Source organism: Tyto alba, unplaced genomic scaffold (assembly GCF_018691265.1).
Source record: "Tyto alba isolate M040663 unplaced genomic scaffold, T.alba_DEE_v4.0 Super-Scaffold_6, whole genome shotgun sequence".
Taxonomy (NCBI): Eukaryota; Metazoa; Chordata; class Aves; order Strigiformes; family Tytonidae; genus Tyto; species Tyto alba.
Genome location: NW_024881327.1, coordinates 56,228,529 through 56,246,611, shown reverse-complemented (window position 1 = coordinate 56,246,611; position 18,083 = coordinate 56,228,529). Strand labels below are relative to the sequence as shown.

At 75.5% G+C, this 18,083-nt stretch overlaps 5 protein-coding genes across 6 annotated transcripts in view; 3 read left to right on the top strand and 2 right to left on the bottom strand.

The window, feature by feature from the left end:
* The first annotated feature begins 143 nt into the window (after positions 1–143).
* On the top strand, positions 144–5,975 carry LOC116961514 (programmed cell death protein 4-like). Of its 2 annotated transcripts, none has more exons than XM_042808063.1 (11): positions 144–305; positions 1,254–1,530; positions 2,321–2,418; positions 2,521–2,634; positions 3,382–3,603; positions 4,478–4,575; positions 4,659–4,773; positions 5,066–5,173; positions 5,332–5,376; positions 5,496–5,635; positions 5,712–5,975. In XM_042808063.1, the coding sequence occupies exons 1-11, from the start codon at positions 252–254 to the stop codon at positions 5,761–5,763; spliced, it is 1,323 nt and encodes a 440-aa protein (XP_042663997.1). In that variant the 5' UTR covers positions 144–251; the 3' UTR covers positions 5,764–5,975. The 2 variants fall into 2 exon arrangements, with proteins under 2 accessions (XP_042663997.1, XP_042663996.1); XM_042808062.1 differs by having other exon boundaries at positions 5,266–5,376.
* A 199-nt stretch (positions 5,976–6,174) lies between these two features.
* LOC122154900 (mannosyl-oligosaccharide glucosidase-like) lies at positions 6,175–8,995 on the top strand. The gene is given in 5 exon segments (XM_042808056.1): positions 6,175–6,243; positions 6,245–6,512; positions 6,602–6,825; positions 6,900–7,093; positions 7,184–8,995. Coding segments are annotated over 5 exon segments (2,463 nt in total). The 3' UTR covers positions 8,892–8,995.
* Positions 8,996–9,205: 210 nt separating this feature from the next.
* Positions 9,206–11,062, bottom strand: LOC116965403 (WW domain-binding protein 1). The gene is made up of 4 exons (XM_042808064.1): positions 10,929–11,062; positions 10,740–10,842; positions 10,485–10,646; positions 9,206–10,349 (listed from the first exon to the last, which is right to left on the bottom strand). Exons 1-4 carry the CDS (start codon positions 10,995–10,997, stop codon positions 9,562–9,564), a joined length of 1,122 nt encoding a protein of 373 aa, XP_042663998.1. The 5' UTR covers positions 10,998–11,062; the 3' UTR covers positions 9,206–9,561.
* An 886-nt stretch (positions 11,063–11,948) lies between these two features.
* On the bottom strand, positions 11,949–13,795 carry LOC116965407 (INO80 complex subunit B). The gene is given in 6 exon segments (XM_042808068.1): positions 11,949–12,597; positions 12,746–12,927; positions 13,228–13,302; positions 13,305–13,345; positions 13,454–13,652; positions 13,750–13,795. Coding segments are annotated over 6 exon segments (1,008 nt in total). The 3' UTR covers positions 11,949–12,132.
* Positions 13,796–14,233: 438 nt separating this feature from the next.
* LOC122154891 (rhotekin-like) overlaps positions 14,234–18,083 on the top strand; it is a 4,532-nt gene continuing 682 nt past the window's right edge. The window contains exons 1-2 of the mRNA XM_042807924.1: positions 14,234–14,475; positions 17,842–18,044. Of these exons, the coding sequence (XP_042663858.1) occupies positions 14,365–14,475; positions 17,842–18,044 (314 nt within the window). The 5' untranslated portion in view covers positions 14,234–14,364. The remainder of the gene's footprint in view (positions 14,476–17,841; positions 18,045–18,083) is intronic.

Below are 18,083 nucleotides of genomic sequence, written 5' to 3'. Positions count from 1 at the left end.
GGGGGGGCGGATCCGGGAGCCGCTCCCGCCGGCGGCACGCTCGAACCGGGGCCGGGTCCCCGGGCGGGCTCTGCCCGCTCCCCGACCCTCCTCGACGGGGACGCTGGGGATACCGGAGCCCCCGGTGTGACTACGGTTCCCATGATGCCGCCGGCCCCGGTCACTTCCGCCGCGGGGCGGGGTCGGGCCGAGCCGAGCGCCCCTTCCCCGGTCCCGGTCCCGGTCCCGGTGCGGCCCCGGTGCCGCCCGCCATGGCCGCCCCCGCCGCCGAGCTGGGCGCCGCCGACCGCGGCCCCTTCGCCACGGCAAGTAACGGCCCCGGGGTGGGACCGGGCCGAGCGACCCCCCCGTCCCTAACACCCCCCCCCCACACCTTTTCCCGGTTGGAACGGGGACCGGGCCGAGGCGGCACCGACGGGAACTGGGGGGGGGCGGGGGGGGGGGAGTCGGGGGTCCCTGCGGGGCAGAGGGGGGGGGTCCCGTGGGAGGCTGGGGGGGCACTTGGAGGGGGGTTGTCCCAGGGAAATTGGGGGGGGCACGTGGCAGAGGTCCCTTGGGGGTCCCGGGGGAGGCTGGGGGTGCACGGGGGTCCCAGGAGGTCACAGGGTGCATGGTGGGGGGCTCCGGGGGAGGCTGGGGGGTGCACGGGGGTCCCAGGAGGTCACAGGGTGCATGGTGGGGGAGGTTGGGGGAGCATTTCCGGGGGGGGGGGGGGGGAGGAATCCATGTGGGTCCCAGGGAGGTTAGGGGTCCATGGGGGTCCCAGGGGAGGCTGGAGGGGTGCACGGGGGTTCTAGGAGGTCACAGGGTACATGGTGGGGGGCTCTGGGGTAGGCTGGGGGGTGCACGGGGGTCCCAGTATGTCATGGGGTGCATGGGGGTCCCGGGGGAGGCTGGGGGGTGCATGGGGGTCCCAGTATGTCACAGGGTACGTGGTGGGGGGCTCCGGGGGAGGCTGGGGGGTGCACGGGGGTCCCAGGAGGTCACAGGGTGCATGGTGGGGGCCTCTGGGGGAGGCTGGGGGGGTGCACGGGGGTCCCAGGAGGTCACAGGGTGCATGGGGGTCCCAGGGGAGGCTGGAGGGGTGCACGGGGGTCCCAGGAGGTCACAGGGTACATGGGGGGGGCTCCGGGGGAGGCTGGGGGGTGCACGGGGGTCCCAGGAGGTCACAGGGTGCACGGTGCGGGGTCCAAGGGGGTCCCGGGTCGTGTCGCGGTGCCCCGGTGCGCGGTGACAGTGCCCACGGTGCGCAGGGCCCCTGCCCGGCGGCTGCGGAGGAAGAGGAGGATGGGGACGAGGAGCTGCTGGGGGCCGGGGGTCCCCGCACCTGGACCCCCCAGGAGAAGCTGCTGCACGAGGCGCGGCTGAAGGCCAAGGCCAAGCGGCGGCTGCGGCGCACGTCGTCCCGGGACTCGGCCCGCGAGTCGCTCTCCGAGGGCGCCGAGCCCGGCCCCGAGCCCGGCAGCCCCAAGGGCCGGGCCCACGACCGCCGCTCCCGCACGGGCAAGGGCCGCGGGCTGCCCAAGAAAGGTGAGGGGCGGCAGCGCCCGCCCGTGGGGCTGGGACCCCCACCCCGTGTCCCCCGTGGGGCTGGGACCCTGCCTGACCCCCACCCCGTGTCCCCCGTGGGGCTGGGTCCCTGCCTGACCCCCACCCCGTGTCCCCCGTGGGGCTGGGACCCTGCCTGACCCCCGCCCCGTGTCCCCCGTGGGGCTGGGTCCCTGCCTGACCCCCACCCCGTGTCCCCCGTGGGGCTGGGAGCCTGCCTGACCCCCGCCCCGTGTCCCCCGTGGGGCTGGGACCCTGCCTGACCCCCGCCCCGTGTCCCCCGTGGGGCTGGGACCCTGCCTGACCCCCGCCCCGTGTCCCCCGTGGGGCTGGGACGCTGCCTGACCCCCGCCCCGTGTCCCCCGTGGGGCTGGGACGCTGCCTGACCCCCACCCCGTGTCCCCCGTGGGGCTGGGAGCCTGCCTGACCCCCGCCCCGTGTCCCCCGTGGGGCTGGGACCCTGCCTGACCCCCGCCTTGTGTCCCCCGTGGGGCTGGGACCCTGCCTGACCCCCACTCTGTGTCCCCCGTGGGGCTGGGACCCTGCCTGAATTCCCCCTGTGTCGTGTCCATGCCCCCCCCCCCCCCCAAGCTCCATCACTCCCCTCCCACAACCCCCGTGGGGCTGGGACCCCTCCTGCATCCCCAGTGCTGCTGGTCTCCCCCCAGCCCCAGGCTGAGTCCCTACCTGGGAGGGGGGGGGGTCCCACCAGGGGCCTCGGTGCCCCCCCGGCGCTGAGCCCCCCCACTCACCCCACGTGTGCCCGGTGCAGGTGGGGCCGGGGGCAAGGGTGTGTGGGGTGCCCCCGGCGTGGTCTACGGCTACCAGGAGCCCGACGCTCGTGACCCCAACTATGACGAGGTGGCTCAGGTATGGCCTCAGCCCCCCCCCCCCAGGCCCCCCCATTTCACGGGCAGCCCCCGCGGGGGTCCGGCCGGGGTGGGCGGCGGCGGCATCGTCCCGTCCCCGCAGGGTGACACCGTCTACGCCACCGTGGTGCCCGAGCTGGAGGAGGGGGAGCTGGAGAAGAACGTGCAGCCCATGGTGCTGGAGTACTTCGAGCACGGGGACACCAGCGAGGTCATGGTGCGTGGGGGGGGGGGGCTGGGGTCCTCGGGGAGGGGGCAGCGGCCCCTGGGGGATGAGGAGCCCCGGGGATGGGGCAGGGTCCCCTGGGGAGGGGGGGTCCCTTGGGGTGGGGACCTTCGGGGGATTCCTTGGGGAGGGGGAGTGTCTCTGGGGGAGGGGACAGGGACCCCTCGGTGACAAGGGTTCTCGGAGATGGGGCAGGGTCCCTTCATGTGGGAGGGGGGGCTGCTGCTAGTGCGGGACCCTTAAGGAAGGGGCAGGGTCTCCTGGGGAGGGGGGTCTCCTGGGGGTGGGACCTTCGTGGGGGTGAGGTGGAGAGAAAGGGTTAGGGTTAGGGGGCAGTGGCCCCTTGGTGACAGCGAGCTGTGGGGATGGGGCAGGGTCTCCTGGGGAGGGGGGTCTCCTGGGGGTGGGGACCTTCGTGGGGGTGAGGCGGAGAGAAAGGGGGTTCCTGGGGGAGGGGGCAGTGGCCCCTTGGTGACAGCGAGCTGTGGGGATGGGGCAGGGTCTCCTGGGGGTGGGGACCTTCGTGGGGGTGAGGCGGAGAGAAAGGGGGTTCCTCAGGGAGGGGGCGGCGAGCCGCGGGGATGGGTCCCCCCTGGGGGGGGTCTGGGCAGCCCCGGGGTGGTGGGGCAGGGTCCCGGGGGAGCCAAAGTGGGGGGGTGTGGCGGTGGGAGGGTGGGGAGGGGGGGTGTGCCCCCCCCCGCGGGGGCGGCTGGCGGGGGGGTGACGTGCCGGGCGCAGGAGCTGCTGCGGGGGCTGAACCTGGGCGGGCGCCGGCACGCGGTGCCCGCGCTGGCCGTGGCGCTGGCGCTGGAGGGGAAGGCCAGCCACCGCGAGCTGACCTCCCGCCTGCTCGCCGACCTGGTGGGACGCGTCCTCGCCCCCGAGGACATCGCCTGCGCCTTCGACGAGATGCTGCGGGACCTGCCCGACCTCATCCTCGACACCCCCGAGGCCCCCCAGGTGCTGGCGGGGGGGGGGGGGGGGGCTGTGGCTGTGCCGGGGGGATGCGACCACGCTGGGGGGGGGGGATGCTCTGAAGGGACATGGATGTGAGGGGGGGGCCCATGGCTCTGATGGGGGATGCTGTGAAGGGCCGTGGCCGTGGGGGGGGGTCGTGGCTGTGCAGGGGGCTGCTCAGAGGGAACACGGCTGTGCTAGGGGGGTCCATGGCCATGCTGGGGGGGCCGTGGCTGTGCTGGGGGGGCTGTGGCTGTGCTGGGGGGGGCCATGGCTGTGATGGGGGATACTCCGAGGGGACACGGCTGGGGGGGGTCATGGCTGTGCTGGGGGGGGTCATGGCTGTGATGGGGGGGGCCGTGGCTGTGCTGGGGGGGGGCCGTGGCTGTGCTAGGAGGGGGCCGTGGCTGTGATGGGGGATGCTCCAAGGGGACACGGCTGTGGGGGGGGCCATGGCTGTGATGGGGGGGGTCATGGCTGTGATGGGGGGTGCTCCGAGGGGACACAGCTGTGGGGGGGCTGTGGCTGTGATGGGGGGGTCATGGCTGTGATGGGGGGTGCTCCAAGGGGACACAGCTGTGCTGGGGGGGGGCTGTGGCTGTGATGGGGGATGCTCCGAGGGGACACAGCTGTGGGGGGGCTGTGGCTGTGCTGGGGGGGCTGTGGCTGTGATGGGTGGTGCTCCGAGGGGACAGGGCTGTGGGGGGGCCATGGCTGTGATGGGGGGTGCTCCGAGGGGACAGGGCTGTGGGGGGGCCATGGCTGTGATGGGGGGTGCTCCGAGGGGACACGGCTGTGGGGGGGCCGTGGCCATGCTGGGGGCTGCGTGGTGGCCCGGGTGGGGCGGGGCGGCCGGGGGCTGAGACTCTGTCCCCAGATGCTGGGCCAGTTCATCGCCCGGGCGGTGGCCGACCACGCGCTGCCCCTGGGCTTCCTGGAGCGCTACAAGGGGCGTGTGGACTGCGAGCACGCCAGGTAAGGGCCCCCCCCCGGACCCCCCTCGGCCCCTGCCACGGCCACCCTCACACCTCCACCCCCCCACCCCCCCGATCCCGCAGGGCCGCCCTCGACCGCGCCGCCGTCCTGCTCCGCATCAAACGCGACGTCAACCGCCTGGACAACGTCTGGGGTGTCGGGGGGGGCCAGCGCCCCGTCAAGCACCTCGTCAAGGAGGTCAGCACCCCCACCCCCCTCCCCCAGCACTGCCTGTGCCCTGTGTGTCCCCCCCCGGCTCCATCTCTCATCCCTGCACCCCCCCCCATTGCGATATGCCCCATGGATTCCCCCCCCCCTCCAGGATGTGACCCCAGCTGCACTGTCTGTCCCCCCCCCATACTCATCCCAATGCCCTCCCGGGGCAGTGGGGACCCCCCAGCTGTCCCCATTTCCCCTCCCCATCAGGCTCGCGCTATTCCCCCCCCCCCCCCCATGCTCCCCCCCCCCCAAAAGTCGCCTCCGTCCCCAGATGAACCTGCTGCTGCGGGAGTACCTGCTCTCGGGGGAGGTGTCGGAGGCCGAGCACTGTCTGCGGGAGCTGGAGGTGCCCCACTTCCACCACGAGCTGGTGTACGAGGTGAGGGGTGGGGGGGTCCCGGGGGGGGGGTGTGGGTGAGGGGTGTCATGTGTGTGTGTCCCCCCGCCCCCGCTGACGCCCGCTGCCCCCAGGCTGTGGTGATGGTGCTGGAGGGCTCCGGCGAGGGACCCGTGGCCATGATGGTGACGCTGCTGCAGGTGCTGTGGGAGACGGGGCTGGTGACGCTCGACCAGATGAACCGGGTGAGCGTGGGGAGGCAGGCGGGGGGGGTCGGCGGGCCGCGCACCCCCCGGGGTTAACATTGCTCTGTGTGCGGGGGTGGGTGGGGGTGTGCGTGACCCCCCCCCCCCCCCCTCCTCAGGGCTTCCAGCGCGTGTATGAGGAGCTGGGGGACATCAGCCTGGACGTGCCGCTGGCCCACGGGCTGCTGGAGCGGCTGGTGGAGCTCTGCTTCGACCGCGGCATCATCACCAGGGCGCTGCGGGACGCCTGCCCCGCCAGGTACCGGCAAGGGGGGGGGGTCGGGGGGGGGGTGTGGGGGTACCCACCCCCCCTTCATCCTCCTCCTCCTCCGCAGGGGCCGGAAGCGCTTCGTGAGCGAGGGCGATGGGGGACAGGTCAAGCAGTGAGCGGGGCTGTCGCTGCCGGCCATCGGCCCCGCGGCGGGTTGGCGGTTTTGGGGGGGTGGGGGGGGGGGGGGGTCTGGGCTCGCTGTGCCCACTGCGTCCCCCCTTGTCCCCCTCCCTCCGCTGTGGGGAGGGGGTGTCCCCCCCCCCCACCCCTCCCGCCCCACCCGGCTGTGGGGCCGACCCAGGGACACAATAAAGCGGCTTGTAAGGGGGTGCTGAGCCCGGGTGTTGCGGCGGCGGGGGGGTCGCTGTGCGCTCGGGGGCCGGGTTTGGGGTGATGGGGGGGGGGGGGAAGGGGGGCGCGCTCAGACGGACCCCGCCGTTACCCGCCCGCCCGCCAGGGGGCGCCCTCGCCGGCCGCGCCGCTCTTCCCCCGCCGTCGCGCCGCGATGACGTCAGCGGGGGGGCGCCATGGCGGGCGAGCGGCGGCGGCGCGGCGGGGACGGGCCCCGGGAGCGGCCCCGGGAGCGGGGGCTGCGGCGGGAGCGGGAGGAGCCGCCGCGGGGGGGGGGGCCGCGGGCGGGCGGCGGCGGGGGCGGGGGCGCTGGCGGTGCTGGCGCTGGGGCTGGCGGCGGTGGAGTGGGGCCGGTGGAGCGCGGCCTCCCGCCTCGTCACCCCCCACCCCGCGCCCCCCGCGCTGCCCCCCGGTTCCACCGGGCCCCTCGCCTCGCCCCGCCGCTTCTGGGGCACGTACCGGCCTCACGTCTACTTCGGGATGAAGACGCGCAGCCCGCGGGCTCTCGTCACCGGTGAGGGCGGGGGGGAGGGCAAAGGGAGGCGGGGGGGGAGCCCCGGAGAACCGAGGGTGACCCCCCCCCCCGCCCCCCGGTGTCCCCAGGCCTGATGTGGCTGCAGCAGCGCGGGGGGGGCGGCGGCAGCTTGCGGCACACGTGCGAGCAGAGCGACGGGCTGTCGCGCTACGGCTGGCTGATGCACGACGGGGAGAACTTCGGGGCGCAGGAGCTGCGCGACGGGGGGCTGCTGCTCACCACCGAGTTCGTCAAGCGGCCGGGGGGGGAGCACGGCGGGGACTGGAGCTGGCGCGTCACCGCGCGGGCTGAGGTGAGGCGGCGGGGCCGCGCGCGCCGGGGGAGCCCCCTTCCTCCCCTCTCCCTCACCCCCCCCCCCCTCCGCAGGCGGGGGGTGGCCCGGCCCCCCTCCTCTCCCTCTTCTTCTACGTCGCCACGGACGAGCAGGGGACGCTGGAGCCGCGCCTGGAGAACGGGACGCGCCTGGCCGCCGTGACGGGGGCAACGGAGGAGCTGGGACGCTTCACCCTCACCTTCCTCCGCCCCACCGCCGGCAGCGGGGAGGACCCCAAATTTGCCAGGTGCTTGGCCACAGCCCTGTTCCCCCCACCCCCCCCCGCCCCCTCCCCACCACCCTGACCCCCCCCCCACTCCCTTTTCCCCCCTCGCAGCTACAACTACCTGGAGGCGCCGAGCCCCGGCCTGCACCGCCTGACCGAGCTGGTGCGCCGCAGCCTGAGCGACCGCTTCGTCTTCGCCCCGCCGGGGAAGCCGCGCCGCCGCTACTTTGCCGTCGACGCCTTCGGGGGTTTCCCAGGGGAGCCCCCCCGGGGCCGCCTGCTGCTTCACCAGGTGACGCTGGAGCTGCCGGCCGTGGCGGAGGTGACCTTCGAGTCGGGCAGCGCCGGGGGCCGGCCCGGGCGGCTGGCGGGGGGCACGCTGTCGGCGGCGCTGGCGCGGCACGCGGCCGCGTTCGAGCGGCGTTTCGAGGAGACCTTCGGGCTGGCCCGCAAGGGCTTCCCCCCGCCGCAGCAGCGCTTCGCCCAGGCCGCCCTCAGCGAGCTCCTGGGCGGGATGGGCTACTTCCACGGGCGCTCGCTGGTCCAGTCGCCGCTGCAGGAGCGCCCGCTGCCCGCCGCCGAGGCCGCCCTCTTCACCGCCGTCCCCTCCCGCTCCTTCTTCCCCCGCGGCTTCCTCTGGGACGAGGGCTTCCACCAGCTGCTGCTGGCGCGCTGGGACCCGGCGCTGAGCCGCGAGGTCATCGCCCACTGGCTGGACCTGATGAACGTCGAGGGCTGGATCCCCCGCGAGCAGATCCTGGGCGAGGAGGCGCGGGCCAAGGTGCCCCCCGAGTTCCTGCTGCAGCGCAGCGAGACGGCCAACCCCCCCACGCTGCTGCTGGCGCTGCAGGGGCTGCTGCCCGCCGCCCCCCTGCCCTACCTGCGCCGCCTCTTCCCCCGCCTGCGCGCCTGGTACGACTGGTTCAACCGGACGCAGGCGGGGCCGCTGCCCCTCACCTTCCGCTGGCGCGGCCGCGACCCCCAGCCCGAGCTCTTCCTCAACCCCAAGACGCTGGCCTCGGGGCTGGACGACTACCCCCGCGCCTCCCACCCCTCGCCCGAGGAGCGGCACCTGGACCTGCGCTGCTGGATGGCGCTGGCCGCCCGGGTGCTGGCGGAGGTGGCCGAGCGGCTGGGCGAGCCGGCGGGGCCCTACCGGGCGGCCGAGCGGGCGCTGAGCGACAACGGGCTGCTGGAACGGCTGCACTGGGCGCCGGAGCTGGGCGCCTTCGCCGACTACGGCAACCACAGCGCCGCCGTGGGGCTGCGCTGGCAGCCGGCCGTGCCGGCCGCCCCGGGGAGACCCCCGCCAGCCCCCCGGCTGGTGCGGGAGGTGCGGGAGGCGCCCCGGCCGCGCTTCGTGGCGGCCCTGGGCTACGTCAGCCTCTTCCCGCTGCTGCTGCAGCTGCTGCGCCCCGACTCGCCGCGGCTGCCGGCGCTGCTGGACGCCATGCGGGGCGAGCGGCAGCTCTGGACGCCTTTCGGGCTGCGCTCCCTGTCCCGCGACAGCCCGCTCTACATGCAGCGCAACACCCAGCACGACCCCCCGTACTGGCGCGGCTCCGTCTGGGTCAACGTCAACTACCTGGCGCTGCGGGCGCTGCGCGGTTACGCCGAGGCCGAGGGGCCGCAGCGGGAGCGGGCGGCCGAGCTCTACCGCGACCTGCGCCGTAACCTGGTGGGCAACCTGTACCGGCAGTACGCCGAGAGCGGCTTCCTCTGGGAGCACTACAGCGACAGCACCGGCCGCGGACAGGGCTGCCACCCCTTCGCCGGCTGGTCCGCGCTGGTCGTGCTGGTGATGGCCGAGGACTACTAGGGTGGGGCCCGCCCACGCCCACGCCCACGCCCACCTTTCTCAGGTGGGGGTGGAGGCGCAGATCCCCCCCCCTCCTCCCCCAAAAATAAACCTCCTCCAGCGTGGTCAGGTGCTGCCTGTATCGGGGTGGGGGGTGTCACGGCTCTGTGCTGCCCCGGGCTCGCGGGGACACCCCCTCCCTGGGGGTGGGGGGGGCCCAGCTCAGCCCTGGTGCTGCCCCCCCCCCCCCCAGCAGGCGCAGGGCGGCCGTACTTCCACATCTCTTTAATGGTGAGAGAACGCTACTTGAACTGCCCGGCCCCCAGTAGAGATGGGACGCCCACCCCCCAGGCCCCCAGCAGCAGGGGGGTGGGGGGGACAGGGCAGGCGTGGGACCCCAGCAGCCCCTGGAAGCAGTTCAGAGGGGAGGGGAGCTCGGGGGGGGGGGGGCCACCCAGTGCCTGCCCACACCACGCGAGGTACCGGACACAACAATGGAGTGTGCTTGGGGGGGGGACGAGGTGGATTGGGGGGTCAGTCAGGGCAAGGGACCCCCGGGGGCTCTGTGGTGAGAGTCCAAACCCCGGGATGCTGCCCCGAGCCCCCACCCCGGCGGCAGCAGCTGGGGGCTGTGGCAGCACCAGGAGTGGGAGGGAGGCGGCACCACCCACCCAAACGCTGCCCATCCCGCTCAGCCCCACACCAGGGGGGGGTTACACCCACCGCACCCCAAAGGCGAGGGAGCTGGGGGGGGGGGTGCAGCATCCCCCCTGTTCTCCCCCGGTGGGGGTGCAGGCAGCAGGACAGGGCCGGGCGAGCAGGCGGCCGGGCTCAGATGGGCAGGACAGGGGAGCCGGGCCCCCCCGGCAGCCCGCAGCGGGGCGGGGGGCGCGGGGCCAGCCTTGCCCAGGAGGTGGGTGCCTTCGCCCTCGCCCTCCTCCTCCTCCTGGCAGCGCCCCACCTCGATGCCAGAGTCCCCCGTCAGGCGCCGGTGCCGGAAATGCTCGCCCCCGCCGCTACCTTCCTCCCGTGCCGCACCGCCCTCCTCCTCCTCCTCGCCCTCCTCGATGTCGGAGCAGGGGTGGCAGTCGGCCTCGAAGAAGTCCACGGTGGAGGAGAACAGGGCGTGTTTGTGGGGGTTCCCCCGGGCCGGCGCCTCCTCGGGGGGCAGCTCCCAGCTGGCGCCCGTGCCGGTGCTGCTGGTGCCGCCGTCCTCGCTGGGCGTGCTGGCCCGGCTGCGCTCCGTCTCGTCCGTCGCCCGCGCCGAGAGCGAGGTGCTGCTGGGGGAGGTGGCGCAGCTCGACTCGCAGGAGCAGCTGGTGTAGTTCTCCGAGCTGGGCGAGAGGGTGAGGCTGCTGGAGCCCAGGCGGCTGCGGGGCCCGCTCAGCTGGGCCAGGATGGTGCTGTACGGCGGCGGCGGCGTGCTGGGCCGGTGGGCCACCTCCTCGTAGGCCGGCAGCTTGAAGGAAGCCAGCATCCCTGAGGAGAGGGGGGGGGGCGTGGGTCAGGGGGCGCCCGGCCGGCACCGGGGAGGGGATGGACGTGGAGCACGCAGCCGGCGTGTGGTGGGGGGGGGGGAGAAAACGGGGGGGTCTGGGGGTCCCCCTGACTCACTGAGGTCCATCATGGAGGCGGGGTAGTTGCAGGCACCGTGGTAGGCGATGAGGTTGATCTCCCGCTGCCGCTGCTGCTGTTGCAGGCGCAGCTTGGCCCGGCGGTGCCGGTAGGCGCAGCAGCAGCTGAAGAGGATGAGGATGGTCCAGAGGAGCCAGAACCCTGCGGGGAGCGGAGCCGGGGGGGGGGGGTCACCCACCCCCCAACCGAACAGCCGCCCCCCCCGCGGCGCCTCCCCCCCCCCCCCCCACTCACACCACAGCTCGTAGTAGTAGGTGCAGCAGCCGGTCTCCCCGCAGCAGTGCCCGGTCTCGCAGACGTAGGGCTGGTTGTTCACCCCCGGGCAGTACTCCCGGGCCTGCGGGCACAGCCGCGCTGTCACGGCGGATCCGCGGACCGGCCGGTGCCCCCGCCGGTGTGTCCCGTGTCCCCCCCCCCCGGTACCTGCTGGTGCTGCCGGCCCAGCAGCGCGGCCCAGGCCCCCTCGGCGCCGCCGCTCCCGGGCCGCTCCATGGCTCCGCCTACAGCCCGCCGCAGCCCCGCGCCGGCTCCGCCCGCTCGGCCGCCCCGGCCCCGGCCCCCGCCGCCCGCAGCAGCAGCCGCTGCCCCCCCGCCGCCGCCGCCGCCGCCGCCGCCGCCGCCGCCATGGCGGCCACCCGACCCGCCGCCGCCGCCCGGGCCGCAGCCTCCGCCGCCGCCATCACGCCCGGGCCGAAGGTCCCGCCCCCTGCCGCCGCCACCGCCGGCCAATCGGACGCCGCCTCGCCGCCGCCCGCCAATCGGCGCCGCCGCCGCCGCCCTGCCCCCGCCAATCGGACTCCGTCTGCCCGCGCCTCACGCCCAACAACAGAGACAAAGGGACCGAGCCCCGCCCCCGCCGGGGACTGGCGGCCGCCGCCGCCAACCGCGGGCGCGGCCCCGCCCTCCAGGCCCTGACTGACGGGCGCGGAGGCCAACGGCAGCCTCGCACCGCGCCGCAGCCGCCCCTGCCCGGCCGAGGCCCTCCCCCGGGGCGGGCCTTCGGGGGAGCCCGGCCAACGCGCAGCGAAGGCACCACCCGAGCGCGCGATTGGCGGAGCGACCGACCAACCAGCGCCGCCGCTTTCCGCCGGGCAGCGCCTCAGCCAATGGGCGCTGCCCTGGGGCGCTTCCCGGTGCCCCGCCCCCGAGCCCGGCTGTACCACGATACGCCCGGGGGGCGGGGCGGGGGCCGTCGGGCTGTAGCACAACGCTCCCAGGAGAGGGGGAGCGGGCTGTACCACAAAGCTGCCGGGAGGGGGGGGACGACGACACGACGGTATGGGCTGTACTACAACACCCCCGGGGAGGGGGGGTGAGCAGGACACGGGGCAGGCTGTACCACAACATCCCCGGGGGGGGGGGGATCCGGGCTGTACCACAACACTTCGGGGGGGCGTGCGGGCGGGCAAGCTTCCCCCCTGCCCCCGCGGACCCACACACAGCTCCTTCGCCAAAAACCTTTAATCAGCTCCACGGCACCGGGCGGTGGCACCGCCGCGGGACCTGCCCGGGACCCCCCCCCCCCCAACCCCCCCCCGCTCCCCACCGGGGCCGCCCCACAGCCGCGGGCCCCCCCACTCTGTCCATAGCAGAGGGGCCGGGACCCCCCTGACCCCCCGCTCCGGCCCTAAGCCGCGGCCTCCTGCAGCAGGAGGTTCCGTCGGTAGCAGGCCAGGCTGCAGAGCGGCAGCCCGGTGCGGGAGCAGGAGTAGCGCTTGTGGTTGGAGCAGCCGGCGACGCCGCAGAGCACGGCGGGGGGCACGGCGGGGGCCGGGGCGGGCGGCAGCGGCAGGGCCATGCCCGCCGGGAAGGAGACGGTGATGCGGTCGGTGGCGTTGCAGTAGTGGACGACGGGGCAGGGCGCCTGCTTGGCCTTGCGCTCCCGCAGTGTCTTCACCTTGGCCTTGTTGGTCTTGGTCAGGCGCTCGATGGTCTGGTTCTTGTTCTCCTCCGCCTTCTTGGCCGCCTGCAGCCGCCGCTTGCGGGCCCGCTCCTCCCGCTTCACCAGCATCTCCTCCGTCAGCTCCTTCGCCTTGTAACCCATGGGCAGCTCCAGCAGCGGCTGGCTCTGCTGCTTGTGCAGGAGGGCTTTCTGCAGGGGAACGGGGCGGGGGGGGGATCATCGCCACCACGGCCAGGCCCCTCCACCAGTCCCGGGGGACCCCGCTCCCCGCCTCTCCCGGGCGGGCACCAGCCCCACGGCCCCGGGTATCCCGGGCTGCACCCCCCGCCCCCCTCACCTGCCGGGCCGTCAGCAGGGACTCATCCACCTCCTTCTTGAGCTCCCCGTTGTCGTCCAGCTCGCCCTTCTCGAGGGCGTCGAGCCAGCGCTCTTCCTCCTCCTCCTCCTCCTCCCTGGCGGGAAAGCAGCTCTCGGCGTCCAGGTCCGGCAGCGGCGAGGGGTCCAGGTTGCTGTCCTCATCTGGGCCGGGTGGCGGCGGGGAGAACAGTCACCGGCGGGGGGGGGGGGGGTGTGGGGGGGTGTGGGGGCTCGGGCTGCCCCCGAAGCTGCGATGGGGTGACTCTACACTGCCCCGGGGGGGCTGCGGGACGCGTCCCTGCCCCCGCAGCGCTGCCCAGCCTGTCCCCAGCGCGGGGGGGCACGGCTCGCTGCGGGGTGCGTGGGGGGATCAGCGCGTCCCTGCCTGCCCCGGCCCCCCCACCCCCGGGGCTCCCCCCCCCCCCCCCCCATCCATCGGCCCCCACGCCCCCCAGCGCTCACCCAGCCAGGCGCGGTACTGCTCGATGGGCACCCCCTCCGTGGGCTCCTCTTCCTCGTCCACCACCATCAGCGGGAGGGCGAGCGCGGCGCCTCGGGGACCACCGTGAAGGTCGGCACGCTGCCGGGGGGGCGGCCGGTGAGGCCGGGGCGCGGGGGGCCCGGCGAGGGCGCGGGGACGGGCGCCCACGCGGGGCCCGCGGGGCCGGGACCCCCCGGCCCCCCTCACCTCTTGGTGCCCAGGATCTGCCCCCCCAGCTTGATCTTGAGCTTGAGCTGCGGCTTGCGCAGGCCGGCGGCGGGCCCGGGGGCCGGGGGGGGCGGCGGCGCCCCCGCCTCATGGTGGTGCTTCTTCTTGTGCTTCTTCTTGTGCTTCTTGTGCTTCTTCTTGTGGGACCCGTGCCCGCCGCCCGCCTCCGCCTCCTCCCCTGCGGGGGGGGGGGGGGGGGCACCGCCGTTAGCGCGGCCCGGCCCGGGGCGCCGGCCCCCGGCCCCGGCGGGCAGCGCCGCCCGCCCGCCCCTCACCGTGCTCGCCGCCCGCCATCGCGCCGCGCCGCCGGGCCTTGCTCATCCGGCGGGGCCGGGGGGGAACCGATTCCGCGCGGACCCGCTTCCGCCCGGCGCGGCGCGGCGCGGCGAGGCGGGCGGGGGTGACGCCGCCGCCGCCATCTTTGAAGCGGGCAAGCGGGTGCGCCGCCCGGGCGGAACCCGCCGCCGGGAGCCGGGGCGGCCGGGGGGCGGCGGGTTCCGCGGGGAGGGTGCACGCGCGCGCGTGTGAACACACCGGCCCCGCGTGCGCGGTCCCGCGCCGGTTCACGCGTGTACACACACACACACACACACACACACCCCCACACACACCCCCCCCACACCCCCCCCAGGCGCGGCCCCCCCCGGCCCCGCAGCTGCGGGCGCTGACTCGGCCCATTGTCCCGCCCGTGCCAGGAGCCGCCCGGTACCGGCCGCGCTCCCGCCGGTGCCCCCGCTGCCCCCCCGCTGCCCCCCCGGTGCCCCCCAGGCTGCGTCCCGCCCCGTGCCAGGTGCGGCGGGGCCGGGGAGGGGTTTGCCGCGGGCCGGGCGCCGGGGGAAGGTGCGGCGGGAGCCGGCGGCAGCCCCGGTACCGGCACCGGCACCGGCACCATGTTTTGCCGCAGCGAGCGCAGCCGGGTGACCGTGGCCCGCGGGTCGGCGCTGGAGATGGAGACCCGCCGCGGCCGCTGCCGCCTCGGCCTCCTGGCCGACCCCGCGCAGGTACGGCACCGGCACCGGTACCGGTGTTGGTGTTGCCACCGGCACCGGCACTGGCACCGGAATTGGCACCGGAATTGGCACCGGAATTGGCACCGCCACCGGCACTGTCAGCGGCACTGGTACCGGTATTGACACTGCCACCGGTATCGGTATTGCCACCAGCACTGGCACCGGTATTGCCACCGGCACCGGTATTGTCACCGCCACCGGCACCGGCGGCCGCTCCCCGGCTCCCGGCACCCGCCGCCCTCGTCCCGCCGGCACCACCGGCCCAGCCGGGATTTCCCGCCCCGGCAGAGCGGGAAGCGCCCGCGCCCCCGGCACGGCCGCCCTCGCCGAACGGCTCGGTGCCAGGCCGGCGCGGCGGGACCGGGACCGGGACCGGGACCGGGACCGGGACCGGGACCCGCCCCACCCGCCGCTCCCGCTGCCGCCCCGGGGGGGGGGGGGCCCGGCCGGGACCCCGGGGTGAGGGGCGCGGGGGGGGCGGCGGGGCCCCGGTCCGGCCTTCGCCGGTGCCGGCACACCCCGTGCCCTGACCCCCCGGGGCGGGGGGGGGGGTGTCCCACCGTCCCCCCGCCCCCGCGGCACCGGCAACGTGGCACGCGGCCGGGCACGAGGCTCGGGGGGGCCCGGGGCACGCGGCGGGGGGGAGGCTCGGTGTAAACGGCGGGGGGGGGGGGGTGTCCTGATGCACACGAGGGGTCCCGGTGCACATGGCGGGGGGGTCCCGGTGCGCGGGGGGGTCCCGGAGCCGCCGTTGCCGCCGCGGGTGGGGGCGAGGGGGGCGGCCGCTGTGCGCGGAGCCGGCGGCAGATCGGGGGGGGGGGGTGTGGGGGGGGGGGGGGGGGGGCGGGCCGGGGGCGGGCGGGCGCCGCCTTCCTGCGCGCGGCGGAGCGGCGGAGCGCGAGCGGCGGGAGGTACCGGGGGGGTCGCGGGGTGGCTCGTGCTGCTGCGCCCACCGGGGCCGGTAGGGGGCGGCGGGACCGGGGGGGGGGGGGGGGGGACGGACACACACACGGGACACGGCGGGGGGATCCGCGGAGGGGGGGCACCGGGAGCGGCACCGGGAGCCCATCCCCCCGCCGGCCCCGCTCCGGCCCCTCCCCCGGTCCCGGCACCCGCTGTCCTGGGCCCCCCCGCCCCCCCCCCGCCCCCCCCCCGCACCCCAATCCCCCCCCCCCCCCAGCTCTGCACCCCATCTCCCGTCCCTGCGCCCCACCGCCAGCACCCCTCCTCCGGTCCCCGTCCCCCATCCTGACCCCGCGCCCCTTATCCCACCCCCGCACCCCAAACCCTGCACCCCCCTCCCTGTCCGTGCCCCCCCCTCCCCTCTCTGCCCCCCCCCCCCCCCGCCCGCCCCCGCTGCCCTTTCCCGCACAGTGCCCGGTTGTTCGGCGGGAGGGGGCGGCCGGGGGGGGCGGATGAAAAAGGGGGGGGGGGGGGGGAGCAGCCAGTACCCGGGGGGGGGCCGATGAAAGGGCCCTTTTCTCTCTCCGCAGCCGTAGTTTGGGGTGGGGGGGGGGGGATTGCGCCCCAGAAAGACCCGACTCCCGACGGCGCTGGATGCGGTGGGGTCCGCGGGCGGGGAAGCGGGGTGGATGCGGGGAACCCCCTCCACCCCCCCCCCCAGCCCCCCCTCCACCCCCCCCCCCAATAACTGGGGGGGTCCCGGTGGTCCCGATGGAGGTGGCGGGGAGGGGGCAACGCCTTCAGATGCAGGAGAAGCTGCGGATCCTGGAAGATCTCAACATGCTTTATATCCGCCAGATCGCCATTAGCCTCCAGGTAGGAATTGGGGGGACCCCCCCCCCGGGACCCACGGGACCCCCCCGGACCCCCGGACCCCGGGGAACCCGGGGTCCGGGGGTCCGGGGGGTCCCGTGGGTCCCAGGAAGAAAGAGAGCGCTCCCCACTGATCCCCTCCTGATCCCCCCATATCCCCCGGGGGGGGTCCCCAGGAGGACTTGGGGGTCGGTCTTGAGTTGGGGGGGGGGGCCACTTCCCGGTTGCTGCTGCCCCCCCCCCCCCCCCTTTTTGCTGCTCAGGGCTATTTATAGCAGGCAGTGACGTCACTGCGGCTCCGCGGGCAGGGGGCCCGGGGGGGGGGGCGGTTTGGGTGGGGGGGGGTGCACCGGAATGGAGCAGCAACCGGTACCGGCAGTGAGTTTGGGGGGGCGTGGGCTGGTTGGGGTGTCCCCCCCCCCACACGCACACACCCCGCTGGGGGTGTCTGTGATGCCCGGGGTGTGGGGCATGTTTTTGGGGGGGTGGGGGGGGCATGTAGCGAATCTGTGGGGCGTGCGGCGTATCTGTGGGGCGCGTGGCACGTCCGTGGGGTGTAATCTGTGGGGGTGCGTCGTTCTCTTGCGGGGTGCGTGATGTATCTGGGGCGCGTGGCACATCTGTGGGGTGCGTGGTTCCCCCATGGGGGGGGTACACACGGTGTATATGTGGGGTGCATGGCTCCGCCGTGGGGTGCGTGGGACATCCGTGGGGTGTGTGGTTCCCCTGTGGGGTGCGTGGTTCCCCCCACGGGCTACACAACGTGTATCTGTGGGGTGCATGGCGTATCCGTGGGGTGCACAACGTACCTGTGGGGTGCATGGCGTATCCGTGGGGTGCGTGGTTCCCCCGTGGGGTTCATGATGTCTCTGTGGGGTGTGTGGCACATCTGTGGGGTGCGTGGTGTGTCTGTGGGGTGCGTGGATCCCCCGTGGGGCGCACGGTGTATATGTGGGGTGCATGGCTCCGCCGTGGGGTGCATGATGTATCCGTGGGGTGTGTGGCGTGTCTGTGGGGTATGCGGATCCCCCACGGGGTACGTGATGTATGTGTGGGGTGCACGGCACATCTGCGGGGTACGTGGATCCCCCGTGGGGCGCACGGTGTATACGTGGGGTGCACGGCTCCGCCGTGGGGTGCATGATGTATCCGTGGGGTGTGTGGCGTGTCTGTGGGGTATGCGGATCCCCCACGGGGTACGTGATGTATGTGTGGGGTGCACGGCACATCTGCGGGGTACGTGGATCCCCCGTGGGGCGCACGGTGTATACGTGGGGTGCACGGCTCCGCCGTGGGGTGCATGATGTGTCTGCGGGGTATGTGGATCCCCCGCGGGGTATCTGTGGGGCGCGTGGCTCCGCCCGTGGGGCACGCGACGTCTCCGTGGGGTGCACGACCGGGCTGGGGTTGGGGCGGGGGTGTCAGTGGGGCTGCGACCCCCCCCCTCTCCGGGGTGGGGAGGGACGGGGGACGGGACATTTTGGTGGGACGGGGGCCCGGCGGGCGGCTGGGGGGGGGGGGGGTGTACCCCCCGGGGGGGGTGGTGTGTGGGATTTGTGCCCCCGTGCCCCCCCCCCCCAGGACACGGAGATCCAGCGGAAGATGGAGCGGGAGCTGCGGCTGCGGGAGGGGGCCTGCAAGCTGCTGGCGGCGTGCAGCCGGCGGGAGCAGGCGCTGGGGGCGGCCAAGGGGCTGCTGCTCTGCAACGCCCGCGTCCTGGCCTACATGGCCGAGCTGCAGCGCAGGAAGGAGGCGCAGGTGCTGCGGGGACGGCGAGGCGGTGAGCACCCCTTTTGGGGGGGGGGGGGGGGGGGGTTGGGGGG

Bases quoted from the DNA above. Each gene is read 5' to 3' on its own strand.
- LOC116961514 (XM_042808062.1), top strand. From the start codon at position 252: ATGGCCGCCCCCGCCGCCGAGCTGGGCGCCGCCGACCGCGGCCCCTTC. The intron at 2,635-3,381 runs GTGCGTGGGGGG...TGCCGGGCGCAG, and splicing joins GGGACACCAGCGAGGTCATG to GAGCTGCTGCGGGGGCTGAA. The intron at 5,377-5,495 runs GTGAGCGTGGGG...CCCCCTCCTCAG, and splicing joins CGCTCGACCAGATGAACCGG to GGCTTCCAGCGCGTGTATGA.
- LOC116965403 (XM_042808064.1), bottom strand. From the start codon at position 10,997: ATGGAGCGGCCCGGGAGCGGCGGCGCCGAGGGGGCCTGGGCCGCGCTG. The intron at 10,843-10,928 runs GTACCGGGGGGG...CTGTGCCCGCAG, and splicing joins TGGGCCGGCAGCACCAGCAG to GCCCGGGAGTACTGCCCGGG. The intron at 10,647-10,739 runs GTGAGTGGGGGG...CGCTCCCCGCAG, and splicing joins CTACTACTACGAGCTGTGGT to GGTTCTGGCTCCTCTGGACC.